At 42.6% G+C, this 20,260-nt stretch overlaps 1 protein-coding gene across 3 annotated transcripts in view; it reads left to right on the top strand.

The window, feature by feature from the left end:
* The window catches only part of PPEF1 (protein phosphatase with EF-hand domain 1), a 42,240-nt gene that overhangs the window by 2,447 nt on the left and 19,533 nt on the right, over positions 1-20,260 (top strand). For all 3 annotated transcript variants that reach the window (XM_072852622.1, XM_072852631.1, XM_072852641.1), the window contains exons 2-4: positions 8,842-9,031; positions 13,671-13,798; positions 14,587-14,638. In XM_072852622.1, coding sequence (XP_072708723.1) covers positions 8,968-9,031; positions 13,671-13,798; positions 14,587-14,638 — 244 coding nt within the window. In that variant the 5' untranslated portion in view covers positions 8,842-8,967. The remainder of the gene's footprint in view (positions 1-8,841; positions 9,032-13,670; positions 13,799-14,586; positions 14,639-20,260) is intronic.

Raw genomic sequence — 20,260 nt, 5'->3', positions numbered from 1 at the left:
AGGAATCTGGAGGCCCTACAGCTGCCCTTATTTCGCATTTCTGATTTTGTGTTCTTTTTGCCAAGGATACTAGTTTTGATGTCTTTTATTCATCATCTCACCCTGAATTGTCGGGGGAGAGGGGGAGATTTCTTTTCCTGTTCACCCAAATTAACCTACTCCTGATTTGTGAGAACAGATTTCTGTTATCTCACTGACTGAGACAGATTTTAAAATTGTTCTGGACATTTATTTCTCTTTTCATTTCTTCTATCCTTTTATTCTTTCTGGACTGGACATCCAGGTCTCTCAGGCAGGGACTTTTCCCCTGGCTAGTACTTTAAAATACTTTGTTGGGTCACATAAAAATACTTCTTTGAGCTTGGTAGGGTAAGAGGAGGGGAACCACGGCCAGGGCTCAGGAGGAGCACATGCACTTCAACTATGATTATCTTCAGTCTTTCTGAAAAATATCGGTTACATCACTTTGTAGTGGGTGCTTCTGAGAAATAGGCCTGAAGCAGAATTTGAATTATGTATGTGGAATGCCTGAATGGAGGCTTGCTCAGGAGGTTTATGTTTCCAAAGTATTCGGAAAACAGAATACATGGTATTACATCAAGAAGGGCTGCTTGTAAAAGGATGTCCTGATTTCTGCGCTAGCAACATAACTGTTTTTTTTTCTTGTCATGCTAGACTGCTCAACAACATTGTCAGAATTTTGGCCTACTTTCTGTTGCAGCTGTTGATGTTTGCTAAAACCCTTTTCAGCATCTTAAGTGTGCGTGTGATACATGACTGCTGAACAAAAAAGCGGTAGTATGTGTGACCTTGTTGGTGGGACTGGTATGTTCTCTTTGCCCTATGTAGAAAGGTGAATGGTCTTGTTTGGTACAGCCTATGTCCTTGGACTTGAATGGGAAAGGTTAATTTGGAAAGCACATTTGTATTTCCTCAAGTTGCATGTTATTGTGATCCCCATAGGTAACTGGAGAGGTGGCTCAGTCCAGCAAGACTGACTCTTTATCAGGTTGCTGGGTCGCGTCAGACCACTAGACAGAGGACGAACAACTTCCGTGAATAACAAAAGAAAACATGCAGTGGAGGCTTTATGTCCTACAGAACCTAACAGCTAAGGGTTTGATCCCTCTCCCATTGATCTCGGATGAAACATCTCTGATGGATTTGTTCGCCATTGGAACAAACCTTATAGCCTCTCATTATGCAGAGATCTTGGTAAATGCCAATATAGATGAATTTATCAGGTACCATAAATGTTTTATAAATAATGTGTATCCCCAGAGTGCAGTGGAGAAAGGTTATGATGTATTTTTGCTTGCATGCATTTTGGCAGAACAGCGTGATCATACATAAATGATTAGCTACTGTAACTCTGATCAGGGAAAGTGCATCCTGCCAGAAAAACAAATATCAAAACTCTTCTGGGTCATGCAGAATTATCACGCCTGGTATGTATTCCGTTTACTGCCTCATCTCACAGGAGAGGAACAGCTTTGAAAGTGGAAGCTTGTGTCTGGGACTCCAGAACCTCAAAGGACTAGCTCAGTCAATCAAACCAGTGCATTCACACAGTGCCTTCTGCTTTTCTGGTTTAGCACTTTAAATATATGTATCTGTTCTGTCACAGTAAGGGCAGTTGTCTGTCTGTCCCAAAAGACAATTTGATCATGCTGTCCTTCACGGTGGTGGCTGATGCCTTTAGAACTGTCACCAAACTGATGGCAAAAATTTCCTGGAAATACCACGTTACGCTATTATTAGACCTTTGGGGCAGGGGCAGGAGGGTGAAGATCTTGCTTTATTTGTCTCTTCTCAGAAATCTTTTGCTCCCTATCCAGTACTGGTGGGACTCCGTCAAGTGGGAGAGGCTGCAGAGCACGGGGCACAGTGATTCCCATCTTGTGCCCATCCATGTGGAGCTTCCTCCCACCACAGCATGCTTTATAACCTGTGGTCCTCTTTGGAACCACAGTCTCCCACGCTGACCCCATAGAAGTGGCTGCTGTACTCTGTTCCATCACTCTGCACGGCAGGAAGCAGCCCCTCCCTGGCTTTTGGAGAGGGATGGAAGGACAGACTGGGGGTAAAGGTGGTGTATAGGATGGGTGATGCTGAGGACTGGGCCCAAGACTATACTGGTGATATTACAATACCGTACTTCTACTGACACGTAATATTTTTGAGTGGTTTGGTGGGGGGTGTGTGTGTGTGTTCAAAATCGCAGTGTCCCCATGCTATTGATATACTGCCCCGTGCCAGAAGCGGCAGATTCCTCAGGGGCTGTTGTGCTAGCAGTGGGCAGTAACAAATCGCCTTGGCCGTGACAGCTCAGCCCTTCCCCGAGCACCTGTGCAGTGACTGAGAGCCCGTGGTCAGCATGGCAAGGAGCTAGGTCACCGGTGTGGGCCCTGCTGCCCTGGGTCGGGGTTTGATTTCAAAGCATGCAGCGCCACGGCTTCCTGACTGCACAGGGGAGCAATGCTGCAGCATTCTCGGCTTGTCTGATCCTTTCCAGTTGTTGAATGAGGAGCAGACGAGCCAAAATATGAACCGAGTCCACTGAATTCCAGTCACACATTTATGGGGAGAACATGTGCATGCACATGAAGAAATGAAGTGTACAGGCATTAGCGCCGTGCTTCTGAGTGCAAGATTTGAGTGCTTCGTACTTGTCCCATTATCTGGGTATGACTGAGCGTTTTGGAGAACACCTGTATCACTAGTATGCAGATACAATGCCTCGTGGTAAATTCAGTATTTTTTTCCTTAAGGGCTTTCATAACCATGCCAGTCACATCAGATAGCCAAATACCTGGATAGCCCTTATGGTTTTTTCCGGTGTGGTAGATCTGCTGAAATGCAAATCATTGCCTCAACACAGCAGAAAGGCTGTTCCTCTTGAAAGAGATCATGTGACTTCAGATGGGAAGCAGATAACTTCAGCCCATCCCTTTCTCTGCCTGAGATTCGGGAGGCATGGTGACAAAACTGCTCTTCAACAGCATGCGTACAGCGCAGCTGGAGGGCTGCAGCCATGAGCTTTCACATCAGGCTGGACGATGAAAACGGCGTTTTCCCCTGACTGTTTCTGAAGAGCAGTGCTCAAGAAATTTCCTCTCGGGAAGCTGTATAAATAGGTGGAGAGCAAGTGCATTGCAGCTCCTGAGCTCCAGAGCCCCAGAGAGAATTGGAGCACCTGTTCTGCAGAGCTGCACCCCTCATTGTGCAGTTCTGCTTCTGAAAAGGGGCTGCTTTCTCTTAAAAAAAGCATCTTCTAAAGGTACTCTTTTGGAAAAAATCTTGGTATTGCTGAAGCAGAAAGAAAAAACAGGTAATGTCTTTGGGTGGGGTATATATATAGATATAATTTTTTTTAGCTCACTTTTAAAGAGCGCATTGACTTAATTCTAAGTCTGTAGGGAATGACAGATGTATGTGGGACTATTTATGATTTTACCCTGAGAAAAATCAGTGTGTTTCAAGCTATAAAGTTTGACCTGGACTGGATCAGTTATCCAGAACTTCTGAGTACAGATGAGATCAAACAGCTTTGAGACTACTGTATTTCATGTACTTTTTGTTGTAGGAAAAAAGTATTTTTATGATGATAATTTTGAACTTGTTCTGATGCTTAACTTCAACTTTATTGAAGCCAGTATGAATTTCAGCTGAAGCATAAACTTCATTTTTAAAGTGGCTCAGATTTCAACACATATTTAGTCTATTCTGGAGCTTTGCTTTTTCACCACTTTCCCAATTCCCTTTAAGTAAGGATAATTAAATGGGATGTCATTAAGACCCTGCTCATTAACTGCACGACAGTGCGTGATTCAGATTTTCCTTTCCCTCCAGGATAATAAGCTACAACCGTTGTTGACTTTTACACTCTGGTTGGGTCCAGTTTACTAGAACTAACTTTGCTTCAGGATTTTTGGTTTTCTCCTTGCTCCCTGAAGGAATCTCCCCCCAGAGGCGTTTAACATTTCTGGAAAGTGACATGATGGCTTTGCTTTTACTTCAAGGTGATCTGCACCCCATTTGTGCACTTGTATTTGCTACTCCCCCTCTTTTTTAAAAACATTCTCCCCAGAGTCTTGCTGTGCAAAAAATGAGGCTGTTTGCTTTGTTTGTTTATTTTCTGCACAAAAAAGTGCAAACATTTTGTGTAAATGTATCCTTTATTGATTGTCAATAACATGGACTGGCATTCTCACATCATTTTTCTACAGATCCTCTTTGGATTTGCATGCAGTTACTCAACGATTGCGTGAACAATCTCTGCATGTTCACACCTTTGCAGCTCTTCCTTTTATTTCTTTTTGGAGTGCATTTTTGGGCTCAGGAATATGAGTCTACCTTAATGAGCTGGTCTGTCTTCATCCTATTCTTTCAGGCTTTTCTGGCTTTCCGGTATCTTACTACATCCATTCTCTATTGATTCCTGGCCCAAACACCGAGATCTATTAACACGGCCATTGCTAGAAATGATTCCATCAGTTCTGTATTGAGCTTGGCCTTGCTTCTCTGAGCAGGCTGAAGAAATTATCTGTAAACAATAAGGCTTTCTCATTTCTTTCTTTCACATATGTATAATCACTAGGAGTCCCTTAATAGAAATGTCAGTTTGTCCCATGGATGTAAAATAACAGAGACCTAAACACATACTGTTTTGCCTATGTTTGATGTTCTCATATCAGCCCCTTGGCAGACCAAATTCAGCATTGGTGTCAAAATTACAGCTCTTGCGTGCCATAGCCAGGTTTTCTTTCACTCTGTTAGTTGACTGTGGCTGCTTCATCCCATTTTCTGCAGGGTGGGTCCTTTAGCTAATTAAATCTTTAAGTCATCTCTAGATTCCCATCCTTGACAATCCCAACTTTGGCAACAAGACAGTTTTGAAGAGCTGTCGCTCTGCAGGTGCTAACCTGGGTGTTGTGATTTAATGTCTGGGTTCTCTTCTGTAGGGTATTTTGCTCTTTCCTGCTTCATTCCCTCAGCAACACACAGAAACAAATCCATCATAAACCCATGTTACAGCATCTGTTTCTCAGTCCTCTGCAGTCCTCATTTCCAAAGGAAAACAACTCTAAAGGAAGTCTGTGGGTCACAGAAAATTAAAAAATTGATAGTAAGAAGACATCAAAGGAAAACCCCTGTTATTGGAAGCATCCACCCATCCATCCATCCATCTGATCTTTATGGAGAAAACTGTCCCTATCTCATCACCTCTCCAACCACATGTACCTTCCAAGACATATTATGGGAGGAGATCATAATCACCTGTTCATAAATATGGTTGAGAAAGGGTTAAGTAGGGAAAGGAGGCACATTGCTGGAGATAGTCATTGAAACAACTTGTGGGGAAGGTAGCATAATTGTGGAAATCCCATACCAACAAAAATAAAGGGAGGAACCTTTCATTCTTTGCTTATCAAAGGTAAGAAACAAATGGAACGGAGCTAGAATAAGACGTTAAAGCCTAGTGGCTCTTATTCATATGGCTTCCTTATCCTCAGGCTTGACCTAGCTTACACTTGTCTGCCAGTAGCACAGCTCATCTAATTTTAAAAGATAAGGTATGCTTGAAAGGATGGCTCTCTGCCCAAAGGACCTGCAGCCTGATTTCATTAAAAGTCAGCTATAAATCTTTACAAGATTTCCATTATTCTTGAGGCAGCCTGGTCTTTACGTGACTGACAAAGTGAAGGCATGACTGATTTTGGGCAGCACCTATTACATCCGGATCAAATGGTGCTGATTCATTATCTCTGTAAATCAGGGTCTAGACAGCTCAGGTTCTGAAACCCAAATTTCTGAGCACTTGCTGCAGTGTAACCTTCAGTGACTCCTATCCAGAAAAAGAGCAGTATGTGCCACTCCAGCTTAGCTTGGTGCATGTCTATTGGCATGGTTGGAATGACATTTTATTTTGCTTCAGTGGATGGGCTGTGTATTCAGTGCCTGTCCATCACAAAATTGCCTTTTTGTTGAACCGAGAGAAATGTAGCAATTTCTTGGAGTTATATCTAAAAACGGGACAGATCACTGGCTTGAGGAAATTGAGTTATTGCCTGCTTTTTAGTCGACACGACACATTCTCTCTTAGGGTAAGTCAGTGGTGTAGTATCCAGAATGCTAACACAGCATTATGTCCCAAATTCTCATCCAGCTACCTTGTATCTCTGAAGCCTTTTTCAATACCTTGGTAAAAGCCCAGCTTTCCGTTTCATCAGCCAACGTTTGGGGGAATTCTGTAATGGCAAATGATTCTTCACCAGACCTTGCTACACTGCATAGTAAATAGCTCACAGAAATTACTCTAATGTTGTAAATGCTTGTTTTTCAGCCTTTTTCCCCATGGAAGGTCTTCATGGGCTTTGCCTGGTATTTTTCTACGCATTTGCCCAGGAAGGCAGGGTTTGGCATGGAGCGGGAGTTGGCTTGAACCAACATATCTGGGGGGGGCAGGAGGGGAGGGATTTCTTCCTTTGGAGCAGCTCAATTAAGAGCAACGAAGAGCCATGGCCTGTGGCTCTTTCCACAGTGGCTTGTTCCCCTTGTTCACGATTCTTTGGTATCACCAGAAGGGCAGAAAGTGAAGTTGCTGGGCCTGGGTGGAGAACCTGCTTGCTGGTGTCTTCAATAGGTGTGGCTGGTCTGGAGTGTGGACATGCAGGTTGGTGGTCAGGGTGGCTCTGTAGCCACCTGAGAAGCCAACAGGAAATAGGAAATATTTCCATCAGGAAAGAGGGTAGTAGTTTGAATGTTTGCCATGTCCACTTTAGGATGCAGACATTTGGGACTGAAGGGGATGATTATTCCCTTGGACTAGCTCTTTGATGTCCAGATTTGGCCTTTTTAAGAGGTTTACTGATAGGATATATTTGTGTAAGTTTTCCTCCAAACTTTGAGTGTATGTTTCAGGCTTCATTTACTGCTGTAACCATAAAATTTCTTCTCCTATGTCTCTATCTTTTCTATTTCTTTGATCAAGGAAGTGCTAGAAGTCCGTGAATTTAGGGGTAGGTGGAAGGAAAAGTGGGGATGACTGGGAGAAAAGCTTAAGTCGTTGAAAGTAAGGTGCGACAGTGATTCAGATCCCCATTTCTTGGGTCAGCGCATTGTTTGCTATGGCTTGGGTGGAGTCCTGAGAGGCGTGATGGTTCTGTTTGGGGCTCCTGTTGCCTGGTTGCTGGGCACACGCTGACCTGCCCTTTAATGAAGATGGTCTCGCTGCAATAGGACTTAGATTGTAAGCTCTATTTTGCTCTTGGTCCTAGTCTTCAGATCACAATTCCAGTCATGGCTGGCTGGTTTGAGATGGACTAATGAAGACTTGAGATTGTCCTAAGAGGGCAAGTGAGGAGATGGTATTCAGCAGAACAACCATTGTTTGGAGAGAAGACGAATTTGAGCTATTAGCAATATCAGTGCTGTATTTGATGCTGTCAAAGCCATTGATTGGCTCAAAATTAATGTAACAGCACTTTTTTGAATTTCATGATTGCTCCTTCAGAGGGAAGAAAAGCAGTCTATTGTGGGGAAAAAAACCCTAAAATCCTTCTTTCCTGAAATAAATACTGGCAGATTCAGCTCAAGTGTAGGACACCCTTGTGTTGTGGGACCCTGAAAATAGTCCCACAATTATAAACAGTTATGCAATATTAATATAATATACTAAATATATAAAAAATGTAAATAGTCCCACAACAATAAATGTATCCTAACTATTGAAATTGGAAATAGTCTAGTTATGCATTTATGTTTTCCCCTCTCTTATCCTCCTGTTATTTTTACTTCTGCTAGTAAAGCCGAGGGAAAAGAACAGTAGTTAAGCATTCATTTTATGCTGATGAATTTCTTCTTTGTTTTAAAACTCAAGTTAAAAGAAAATGAATATCAATGAAACCAAACGATAAATGCAATATTTTAGACATGTCAGACATGCTAGAGAGAAACACGTATCCCTGGAGGCAGAGAGAGAGGGGTCAGTGTGATCATACAAGAAATCTTTAGCTAAAACAAAGTTCAGTCTCTATAAGAGCATCAGTGACTTTCTTGTTATTTAGAAATTAACCCATTTTGTATCTCAGGGGAATTGTATTCATTTGAACTTGTTGATTAGGAAGTGTATTGCATTAGTGAATGATACCAGTTAGAAGAGCTGAGCAAGTGCCAGGAGAAAAATGCAAAAGGCCACACAGCAAAATGTACTTTGTTCATTTATTTAATGAAACCAAATCTTTTATTTAGAGCGTTTCAGTAGAAATGCAACAGCGAATTGCATGTTTTATTGAAATGAAAACTAATAATGAAGCAATTTGCCATGGCACTGTCTCTCCTTGTAAATTTGGTGGTGGTGTCACTGAGGGATAAAGTGATAAATGGGGTGGTAGGGCACCTTTTCAAATCAATAGAGTGTTAGGAGGGCTGCGGTTTGGGGTTTTTTTAGCAGTAGTATCAGATGTAATTTAAAGTCCTTAAAATTCTGCAGTTCTGATTTTCAGATCACAAGAATGAAGAGTAATATGCCTTTGTAGTCCTTTGTCCCTAGTAGTAAGGCTTTAAATAGCTATGCTTCAGATTAAGAAATCACTGGTGCACATTAACTTTCAGCTAACATGTAAGGAGTAAACTGTATTAATTACTGAGTTCACCTGTCTTGAATGCAAGCTGGTAGTGATTGGATGTGAAAAAGAAACCTAGTATGGTTCATCAGGTCCAGTTTGTGTATGACACGCTGTACAGTAATTTGTTATGAGCTGTAGGTACTTTAGGTTCTGTGTTGTCAAGCACTTTTTTTTTTTTTCTCTCCCTCCCTCTCAATCCTGTCCTTGTTAGGAATGCTAGGAAGAGCCCAGGAGCCCAGAGGGGTATAATCCTTATCAGTGAAGGAAAAACACAGGAAATGTGTGTAATGCTAACAGCTGAGAGAAACATGCTTCATGTCAGCAGCAATTAAAACTGATGAGCAGCATCGTTGGAACCATGGGGTGCAGCAGTTCTGTACCTGACAGAAGGTCAGAGAAAGGTGAGTGCTGGCTTTGTCTTCAGGGTCAGGGGTTGTTCTCCCTGTAGCACCAGAAGAGGATTGCAAGGTAACGTTTCCCCCCGGTCCTGTTGTCAAAATACTTGTTCAGAGAAAATTATTTTCCAATTATCTTCTTTTTAAAAGAGTGCATAGCTTTTAGATGCTGGCTGAGGTCAGAAGGCAACAGTAGACCACCTCTAACATCTACAGATTGGGTTGGAAAAGATTCACAGCATCTGGGACAGAAGCTACATTTCAGATGTGTCTGCGCTCGCTCTGTCACTGGCAAAGCGTATGGGGTAAGGTATTGAGGGGGACCTTTTATGGCCTTTCACAACACAGGATTCCTGGGCAAACTGCCCCAGCTTCCCTGCTGCTGAGTGACCCCGATTATGAAACGAGTGTAATAAAGCAGAGCTATTACAATTCTCAGACTCTCAGAATCCATTTTCTGCCATACTAAGTGCCTGGCCTGAAATTCTCCCTGACAGTCACTGAGGCTGTCAGTTGAAAGACTCCACAGTACCTGGTTAAATGTTCAATTAAAAAACTAATGCATCATCCCCCTGCTTTTAATCATATCACACCCTGGTATGAACACACCAGGCTTTGCACAGGCAAAAGGTTCCAGGATTGGCTCAGACCTTTGTTCAGACTCTTTGTATTCTCTTTCAAGGTTTGTCATTAAAGCACAATTTACAGGTCTGTCGAGAGCCATGTTACGTGGCACTGTGCATAGTCTTAGGAGATTATTATGGTGAACAGCCATGGTTGAAAAGGAAGGCTCTTTTTGGCTACCAAGCCAGGACACAAGTCACAAGAAACTGGTGACTAAGAAGCAGGAGCACTTAGTTGTGGCTACGGGCATCCAAGCTGACTGGTCTAAGGGTAGCCCTCAGCTTTGTGTATGCTACTTGGCAGTCATAGCAGCATCAGTGCTGTAGCACAGTGGAAGCAGAATGGAAACATCTGGAGTCCCAGATCTACCTGTAACTGGGAAGCGGTCCTTCCTCTTTGGGTTTGTATGCTATGCATATATGTGCCTTGTCAGGCCTTGGAGACAAGTTGGGAATATTTCTGAGGGTGCAAAAGGTTGGAGTGGGCATAAGGAGCTGTACTCTTTCTCAAGCTACAACCATCAATACACATTGGTGTGGAGCCAGGCTTTGCTACCCCAAAGCTGGCTTATAATTTTGTGTGCTTGTTTGACAATGTTTTGTCCTCTCCAGCTGCTGGATGGTATTCTTTCTGCACTTCAGCAGTAATCAAATGATGCTGAACCATCATTCTATCTGCAGCCTGAGGCTGTACATCCCTCTAATGCAATAATAACGTGAATTTAACAGGTACTTGCTGGTGTAGAGATCTTCTGCAACTGATAACAATTTCTTTTACAGATGCAGTTTAGCCTAGTGTGAAAATCATCTTCTGATTCACTCCTGAGAATAACAGCACTGTCATAAGTACAATTAAAAAAAAAATGACAGGAAATATTCTGTTAGATTTGCAACATTAACCATAGTGGTCGATATATATCTGCCTTATGTGATATCAGTGTAACTGTGCCATGTTAAGTGCTCAGGACCATTAAGCAACCTAGGGGGACTTTAATAGGAAGTTTAATGGTTCTGATGCTGGAAATCAGTTTCTGTGCTGGTGGCTGTGCTTTGTCCCTTAGGTACTCTTCTAAACAGAAAAGTTGATGACAGCCTTGCTGTGATGCGTCAGGCTTTCAGGTCTGTGGTGGTGGGGAATTCCAGAGAGGACAAAAAATAAGAGAGATCTCAAAGTCTGTGTAGGGTACAAAGGATGCTCTTAGTCATATAAGGATTACATTTCCTTCAGGCAGGAGCATTTTTCTAGGACAGATGCGGTATCTGTAGGATGGGAGTCTTTACTGATTTTGGCCTTGTCTGGACGAGAAAGCTTTACCACTTTAACTATACTGTATACTTATTAATGGTAAAATAAGCAAACAACATGCTATTGTGGCATGTGTAAGCATTTTTATAACAAAGCTTCCATAATTTTATACATGTTTTAATAGACTCACTTTTCCGTGGAGGCTTTTCTTCACCTGCATAACTGTCAGTTTAAGAAAAAAATCATTCTCACTCAGGGGGTGCCACGCGTCCTAGTCTCAAAATCCCTGGTATTTGTGATCAGCTAAAATAATTGACTAGTGAAAACTGTTGTCCCTCTAGTACAGAGCTTTTCTTTGCTGTTTTGCAGGGGGAAAAAAAGCAGTAGTATGGATTGTTGGTTGTTATCTCTTGTTTTGTTTTGTTTTGCAGTATCAACTGTTCATTTTGGCAACTGTAATAAAATATAAGCATATTCGTGTTAAGACATTACTGTTGGTTTTAGTTTCCTCTTTTTTTCATGAATTTGCAGTACTGTGCAGTGGCGATTGTGTAAAACTCTGGGATTGAGAAGAACATCTCAGTTTTGTTTCTGTGCTTCTCCCGATTGTTTGGTCATCTGCTCAGAAATGAGCTCTAGTTCTTGGGAGCATCAGGAGATAAGATCAGTGTATTCCTTTGGTCCTTGTACCTTCAGTAGAGTTGCCCTGCAGCTGCTTGGACTTGTTCTCCCAAGATCAGAAGCATAAAGATTTTTTTTCTGTGTCCTGTGCTGAGCTATTCAGGGTTGAGTTCCTCAGGAAACTCCTTGAAGTGTTAGCTGCAGGGCTGGAGGCAAAGGCTTGACATTTCTGGCCCTGTCTACTTATTTACTGGTATCCTGTTGAGAGTACAGGGAAAAAGAGGTAGGGAAAAAGAGGTAAGAAACCAGTCAAGAAAGAATTATGTTCAACTTTAAGTGAGTAAATGTGACATCTCTTGAGAGCAGCCTTCTACCTTACTCTGTTTTTTGTTGCCAGGCAAGAATATGGTGGTGGCAATGTGGTTGCATTGGGACAGGTGCAGGATCCAATACCCCTGCTCTCTGTCTTCCTCTCACTGTTACGCAGCAATGCATATAATGCCTCTTGACCACCCCTGTTAGTGCTCTGTAGGGCTAAGCATGTTAATACATAGTCCCCTTCTGACCATAATTTCAGCAAATGACTGGATTTGAATTTGCCATTATTTCAGCTGCCACATCTTCAAGGCAGTAGCTGCATTTTGTTACGATTTTGTATAGTAAATGGTCTGGATGATAAATCCATACTTACATATGCCCTAAGTATATGAAAGTTCTTATTCCTCTCTAGCTGATCTTAAAAAACAGTTAACAAGTGACCAAGGAACGCTTTTCTCAAAGTTAGTTGATCTTTCTGGTTGAGCATCCTTAAAGCACTAGAGAATCACAGCTCTGTGAAACAGCAGAAGTTACTGCTGAGCTCATCTATTCCTCCTCTCCCAAGCTCATGGTTATTTCAGGCTGAGCACAGTCCCTCCAGCCTTCTGCTTTCACTCCTCCCTCCAGGTCTGTCGGAGCTGCAGTGATCACCTGTAATGCTGAGGGCACGTCTGCCCGCCTTTCCTCTTGTCTTCCTGCTGGCAGTGCTACTGCCACCCATGTTTCACACCCCAGCTCCTGAGAGCTGCTGCCCTTTGGGTACCAGGAGTAGCAGGGGGGATTGCAGCGTGGTGGGGAGGCATCAGGTGGGCATCAGCTCCAGGAGCTCCTGTCCTCCTGCACAGCTCTCACTGATGGCCGCTGTTCACGTAGCACTAACTGCTTGACATAGGTGTGAGGAGCTCTCCCCACAGGGCAGTGCCCACCCCAGGACCTCTTTGTGCCACCAGATGTTGTTCTGCTTGATAAACTTTTATCTGAGCAGCTAAGGGAATGTGATCTGTTTGTGGCGTGACTGGGGCCTGTAGGCAGCAGGCCCTTCACCCTAGGCTGTAGTCTTGGAGACTGTCCTTCACTGAAATTTCCAGGACAAGAGTAGACACAACTTCTTAAAGTGCTGAGTGGGATGTGAATTCTGTACATAGTCCAAAATAGTCTTCTGACACGTCCCGTTGAATTCTTGGGGTGGGTGTTCCTTTGTTCACCACGCTAGTCTAAGATATAGCTGTGTGCCTTTTCGTGTGTCTATTTAAGTAACTATTTAAGCATCTATTCTGCCCTTCAATACCATTTGTTAACATTTTATCCTAAGGTTTGAATTTTGCTGGCTTGCTGATACTGCTGTGCAGGCAAAAACTTTCTGTTAAAAGAGGCTGCTACAAACTCTGTCATTACACGATGCTCATATTACAGCTTGCAGTCTGAAGCTTTTTACTGCAGGTTGGTAAAGAAATACACTTTGTTGGTAGGCCAAACTGCTCTTTCTTTCCTTATCTTCCCAAACCCCACATACTGCCCATCAGCTGAACATGGCTGACTTCTTACATGGGTATTGTCTTTGGGACAATGAAATGGGGAAGGTTTCTAACAATATAGGCCTGAGCAAGTCATCTAGTTTGGGATCTGTCCCCGAAGACAGAAACAGTAAATTCATCATGTATTCATTATCAGAAAACACTTTTTAAGCCTCAGTTTTACAGAGCTTCATCTTAATGTCGACTGTGCGCAATAGACTGAATTTGTCATCTCTCTGCAAAATTCTGCAAAGGTAGCATGTGTGTTTTCATTGTAGATTACACTGCATCCATGTGTGCTCCATTGCTTTCTGTTTTGACAGTCATTAGAGCTGCTATCCTCATCCAGAATTGGTACCGCTTTACAATGGCCCGGCTAGAGATGAGGCGCCGCTATTCTCTGAGTATCTTTCAGTCAATCGAATATGCTGATGAGCAAGATCAACTACAGGTTTGTAATCTTCAATTCTTCCTGTACAAGCAGTTATGTTATCCCCAGAGGACTGAAGTTGCACAAACAAAATGGGTATGTGGTTATTTCTACCTACAAAGCTGCGTCCTGTGTAATAAAACTGCTTCCCTGCCTCACACATGAACTAATTAAGTTGTGTATATGGGTGTGTATATATATAACGATGTAAGCAGCAGGACACCGTTCTGCCCGTACAACCATACCTAGGTTAGAGGTTCCTAGATACAGTTCTGTTAGCCAGGGATTGCAGGTCATCCCACTATGGGTGATCTTAACCGTGTCTGTGAGGCAAGATATGTGCGACAGAGATATCAATGTCTCAGCATGTCAGCCCAGGCTTCCTTTAGGGTCAATACAGGGAATTAGGAACTTCTAGGGCTTTCTGTTCATCAGCGTTTAAAGTCAGTTCAGTGCATTGTATCAGTTTCTTTCTATTGACTACAAAGGAAGTCTAGGCAAACAATCTGCGTGATGGGCAAGATGAATTACACCCAAAAATGTCAGCAGCATTGATACAGCCCTGGAACTTTGCATATATTCATATAGTGTCAATCTGCTAATTCATAGCAAAGAAGGAAAGGAGTAAGCCATTTTTCTAGTAGGACACAAGTTGTGTCATTATTGTAGGCTGATGCTATGGGAACATGTGTCTTAGATCCCCCTAAATGGGAAATTGCTAGGAATTGAGTAAGGAAAGAGAATGTTAATGCTTGTTGGATCCTGTAAACTGATCAGTGTGTGTTTGTTCTTTTCTTTTCTGTACTCAGCTATCCAACTTTTTTACATTCATGCTGGATCACTGTACTCATCCTGATTCAGGTAAGGATAAAAATCAAAGTAATATGGAGATTCTGTTTGAAAAACCTGATGTGAGGAAAGTTAATTTTCATTGTGATGTTTACAGCCTATGGCACGTGCTGGGGCTGAGGTTTGATTTCCCAAATACTGTAATAAGAATTTGATTCTGTAAGTGTTGATCCTGCTCGATATCTACTCAGTGAGCCAAGATGTAAGAGAGGACAGATACCTGTTGTCCTTAGGAGAATACTCAGAGGTGCTCAGAGTGCTTTCTTAGATGTTACTGCCCTTAAGCTGTTCTCATGGCGGTCTTACTGACTCCAATTTTTACAGCTTTCTATGCATGTTTTCTTGAACTATGAGATGTGATTATCCAGAAAGAATGTGTCTAATTGGTTTAGGGCAGGTGTAATCAAAGAGGTTGCCTTCAAAGAGGTTGCTCCTCTTCTTCTTTTTTTCCTGAAGCAGTCCTGGACCACTTTTTAGTTTAATTTGTTCTAGATTTCGCTGCAAAACATGTATCAGTATGTGAATGATTAAAAATGAAATAAATTTAAAGTGCTGGAGATAAATCTTTAGAAACCATCTCAATTAAAGCTCAGTTATTCAAAGAATAACCTTTAATTTTTGAAGTATTTTGGGATCCTTGGACAAAACTTACTTTTGAGGTCAAGCTCAACAGAAGGACAGACTGAAAGTGACTTCCTAAGTCCAGAAAACAAACATGACTTCCCTGAACAAATTGAATAGATCTCATCCCAGCGGAGTTAAAAAGGAGGCTGTCCCCTTCTTATTGAATTACAAGAGAATGTGCTTTCTCTTTCATCTGGTCCAGCCACAGGTTATTCCAATTAAAATTTGCACAAGACACTTTGATAGCAGGGTAAAACCACCATCAAAACCGTAAGTGGTTTGGTGTTCTAATGACAACCATTAGAAATAGCAATTTTTCTCTCTTAAATACTTTAGAGTGCCTAATGCTGTCTGTGCTCTGCAGAAAAAGAAATTATGTTTGAGCCTTGCTCCAAAGCCAAGGCAGATGATACAATAGTCCTTCCTTTGATTTTTTCCATTACCACTGTATTCTGCAAAAAAATCTGCTTTAGTCATTTAACTTCCTGGGAAGGAATTGTCAAACTCAAAGAAAATCAGACGCTGCTCACTTCATCTTCTTCTTCTACATGCTGATAGCGCACCTCAGTTCAGCTTTTCCACCTGAGTGGGAAAGAAAATAGTAGCACTAGGTCTGAGATTTGGAAAAATAGTGTTAATCTCTATTTTCATTATAATATTAAAAGGGAATTTTACAGCTGCTCATTGTAGATATGATTTATCCACCTTTATTAACTGTATCTATTGACAGAAGGAACAAAGGTGAGTGAGGTGCCTCAGACGACTTGCTAGGGCGCAGGACATGGCTGGGTACAGAGCACACTGCTACAGGCATAGGCTGTCCGTGGGCAGGTGGAGATGCAGGCCCCACCTGTGCACAGGGAGGGGCGGAGGGTACTGTGGGCTGCCCCTCGTCACCACTGCGTGGGTGATCTGTTTCTTGGTCTTGCAGACATTGGGAGTTGGTACATGGTTAAGGCTGAAACATGGGATAAAGTGTATGGCTTATGGTAAAGCTCCCGTTTGTCTTGCTTAAAACTTTCGTCTGTTAGGACTGAAGTTCTTAAGGCTTGGTAACTGCTCCAAAGGCTTTATTTTTGTCTTGGTTTGTTATTTCCCCCTTTCTAACACCCTGTGTTACAGATACCAGAACCCAAAAAGAAACAGAAAGATTCTGTAAGGTACATGTTTAATAGAGAGATGGCCTGGGACACCTATGCAAAGGAGCTGACTTAGGGGTTTTCTTGAGAATTTGCATATCAAATTTGTGTTTTGTAGTTTGTGGCTGTGTTTGTCCAACTACTGGCTGTGTGCATTCTTTACTTCAAGCTCTCGATTGCTTGCCCTTTGCAGTCTAAGTGACCTTTGCAGCACCCATGCTAGCCCCACTGATTTAAGCAAAATCAGTGCCAAATAAAGTGATTCTTAATGAACTGCTTCCAGTTCTGCTGAATCATGGTTTTAAGATGTGAGCCATGGTGAGTGTAAACATAACAAGCAGAGAGGCTTCAAATTGGCTTTGCTATTCCCAAGCATTTTCTAAAATGCACGATTCTCTGGCTTTTTTTTCATCAGTGTGCGCTCACTTAACTTAGAGTGATAGCATATGGTTCAAAAGCCCTCTCCAAGAAGACAGCATATAATATTCTTACCAGAGAATATGTTGCCTGTTCTTCTCAGTATGTGATGAGAAGGCTACCTGAAGATTTTGTGATGTGTTTTTCCTTACATTATAAACCACTCAGTCTCCATTATTCATCTTGTCACTTTCCTCTTTTTAATTTGCTTTTTGAGAATATATTTTTCAAAGAAAGAAAGCAGCCACCATCTCATTAACACAGTAGTGCTTTTGATGTGATTGTTTATCTGTTGTACCCTGTGTTGTACCCTGAAGCTTTTTTCATCCTCTCATCCTGCTTAAGATGTCAGTGCAGTTTAAGTTGTGATTGGGATATTATATAGCTGTGTGTCTTGTTCTTGTTCTGCTTCTGATTAAAGGCTATTTTCCAAGGGTTTGTGCAAAGTAAGAATTAAAAACTTTTCCACCGTACACTTCTCCCTCCCTCCCCAAAAAAATCTGCATACCTACTCAGCCTTTCAGCTGAAAGATCTCTGGTCAGAGAAAGCTGGAAACTGCTTTTGCAGCAAAAGGTGACCCATTTACTCACTCTTTTGTGGGCGTATTGAGGGTGAGAAGGCTGCAAACATGTTCTGGGCAAAGTGGTGGGACTGGGAGCCCAAGGCACCCCTGGCTGTGCCTCTCAGGGTCACCAGGGCAGGAGCCACACCTCCTGGTGCCTTCCTTCAAAAGGGAACAAAAAAAAGTGCTGTTTCGTGCAGTTTCACTGCCCATGATGCCTCCCTTACAGCATTAACACCCTTCCACGGCTTTTTGCATAGAGTGATTCTTGCAGTGGGGAATAATTCACAGCTGCTTGCAGCTTACAGCGCCAGGAACGGAGTGAAGGAATAAATGTTTGGAGTTTTATAGAAATCTTCATCCTCTTAGGGGGCTCAAGGTCCATCTGCCTTTGACCTGATGGCTGGGGATCAGTATCTGGCAGATGTAAGAGCACTCTTCAGGAGTCAGAGGTACTCTCAGGCACCCCAATGGTTAGTCTGAAGGTGCATGGATGCTGGCAGAACAGAGAGCTTATTTCAGAGCTGCAGAAGTAGCTGATTCCCTGTTACCCTGATAGTGAATACATCCTTGGCAGTGGCGTCTTTGACTTGCCTTGAACAACTCCCATGGCGAGGTGGTCTTGTCAGGAGAACCAGGTCCCCAGACTTTCTGTGGCCAAACTGACTCCACGTAACTCTGGGCTTTTCTGTTTAACATGGAATATGGCTATTGTCCTGTAGGGTGGTTGTACGGGGTCTGCTAATAGCGAAGGCTCAACTCAGTGAGCTTGGGCTAGACCTCTAGTGTCAGAGTACAAAGCAGGTCATTCCCTGTGCTTTCTGTAGTTGGTGGAGAGATGCAGATACTGGCAGAGGGTATTTCATTCTGTCTTAAGATGGGTGCCTGAACTAGGCATGTTGAGAGTTTTCATTCCTGTCTTTCAATATGGACTGAATGAGCCTTGACACCTTTGACTAGAAGATGACTAAAATGAGAAGGGTGCTGAATCCTTCAGAATTAGTCCTGCATGGGGCTTGCGGTGAGCTGGGGTACGCATCGGCCAGCACACTAATCCCCAGGCTGCATTAGGGCATCCGTTACTGACTCCTCTGACAGCTGAAAGACTGCCTGAGGAGATGTGAGCGCACTCTAAGGCTAATGACCATGACTGGCTTTTGATGACTCATCCAGAAGTGGAAAATGGGGTGTACTTTGCAGAGATATGCCCTACAGGGAAGGAGATTGGGTTTCTCAGTCTGGGCATATGCCAAAAAAGAAGCAAGGCTGCAAGGAAGGCAGGTTCATGTTCAGAGGTAAAGGGAAGGGTAGCCTGCTACATGCAGGAAGGGAGGGTTGGAGTAGGAGCAGGCATGGGCAGGTGTCTGCCCGGCTTGAAATGCTGAGAAGACCACTGACTCTGAAGGAGTCTGTGTCAGATGAGGAGAGCCTCTGGCCAGAACAGGCAAGCAATGAGGAATTCGGCTGGTCTGAGGAACTGGCTCTGTGGTCTGCAGCCACCTACTTCCTGAGAGGTAGGGCACAAGAGGGAGATGCCATCCAGAGACCTGCTGCTAGAGCTGGGACGAGACTTGGTGCAGATGTGCTTGGCTGATCAGTATGTGGGAACTAGCAGTTTCAGTCCATGGGTGACGTTCTGGCGTTGGGGCAGACAAAGCTGTAATTGTGGCGGAAGACTGCAAATCAGACTGTACTTGGTGGAAACAGTGAACCCTGAGCACCTTGCTGTTACTTGATGCCTTAATCCATTTACATGGCTGTACACTGAATGTGCTAAGCAGCTCACAGCAGAAGAGCTAATAACAAAAGGGGTTTTTGTAATTCAGAGCTGATAAAAAGTGTATTTTTATCTATTTATTTCTTTAATATGGATTTTATCCAGTTACAAGACAAGCTGGCCTTTATGAATCTCATAACTTATGAGGCCACATGTCGGTTTTGGCTGCTGTGAGTTTTGAGTCACAGCCACAGGTATTCCTCCAGCAATAAATAATACATTTTTATTTCCAGTTGCATCTAATCAAGGTTACAGAAAACTTACCTGTAGCCCAGCAAAAAGTGTTTACAACAATCATCTCACAAGAGTAACTCTGCAACAGCACCTGCCAGAACACTGTCCTCTAGGGTCTGGTTCTCTCTTTTTAGTAGGATATAAGATAAAGACAAACTGCAAGAAAAAACCACTGAAATCTACTGTTCACTCAGTTACATTTCAAGGTTATGTCAAGAAAATATCAGATTGAAGCAATTAGCAGTGTTCCTGCTTTCTCCATGTTCCAGGAAAATTAGAAGCTATGCTCTACTTTTACCACTGTGTTTTTGTTTACTTTATTTCATCCAATGGTTTTATGGCAGCCAACCAAAAGCTGGCATTGTCTCCTAGTTGTATCAGAATGGAGTGCTTTGCAATCCACTGTGAATAAATAGGATTTTGTTGATGACTTTTTAAATAATCACTGACCTGCTGGCATTTAGCCTAAAAACTTTATGTAGAAAATAAAAGCAATAAAAGTGAATCTTTAAAACCTGTATTAAAAGTGTAATATTGAACTTTAAACAGAGGATGGCCGTTGAATGATCAGCCATGACTTTGAATCTCCTTGCTTTGTGGGAGAAGAAAGGAGAAGGAAGTCTGTAACAGGTTATGTTTCTGATTACCTATGAGAGCAGATTGCTCCACAACTTCAGTGCAAAATGTTTTGCATCCTGACCACAGCTACTGGCTGTTGGGACAGAGTTTTTGCCTATTTTTTCATTTGGTTGGGTTGACTTGTTTTGGAGGGATTTTTGTTTGTTTGTTTGTTTTTAGTATTGTGAAACAATGTGGGGAGACCTGGAGCTCTTCTACTATACAAGGCAGGAGTTAGCCACTGTAATACTGCAGCAAGTAA

This window comes from Ciconia boyciana, chromosome 1, assembly GCF_034638445.1.
Source record: "Ciconia boyciana chromosome 1, ASM3463844v1, whole genome shotgun sequence".
Classification (NCBI taxonomy): domain Eukaryota; kingdom Metazoa; phylum Chordata; class Aves; order Ciconiiformes; family Ciconiidae; genus Ciconia; species Ciconia boyciana.
Note: the sequence above shows the minus strand (reverse complement) of the source record. Positions and strands in the feature narration are given on the sequence as shown.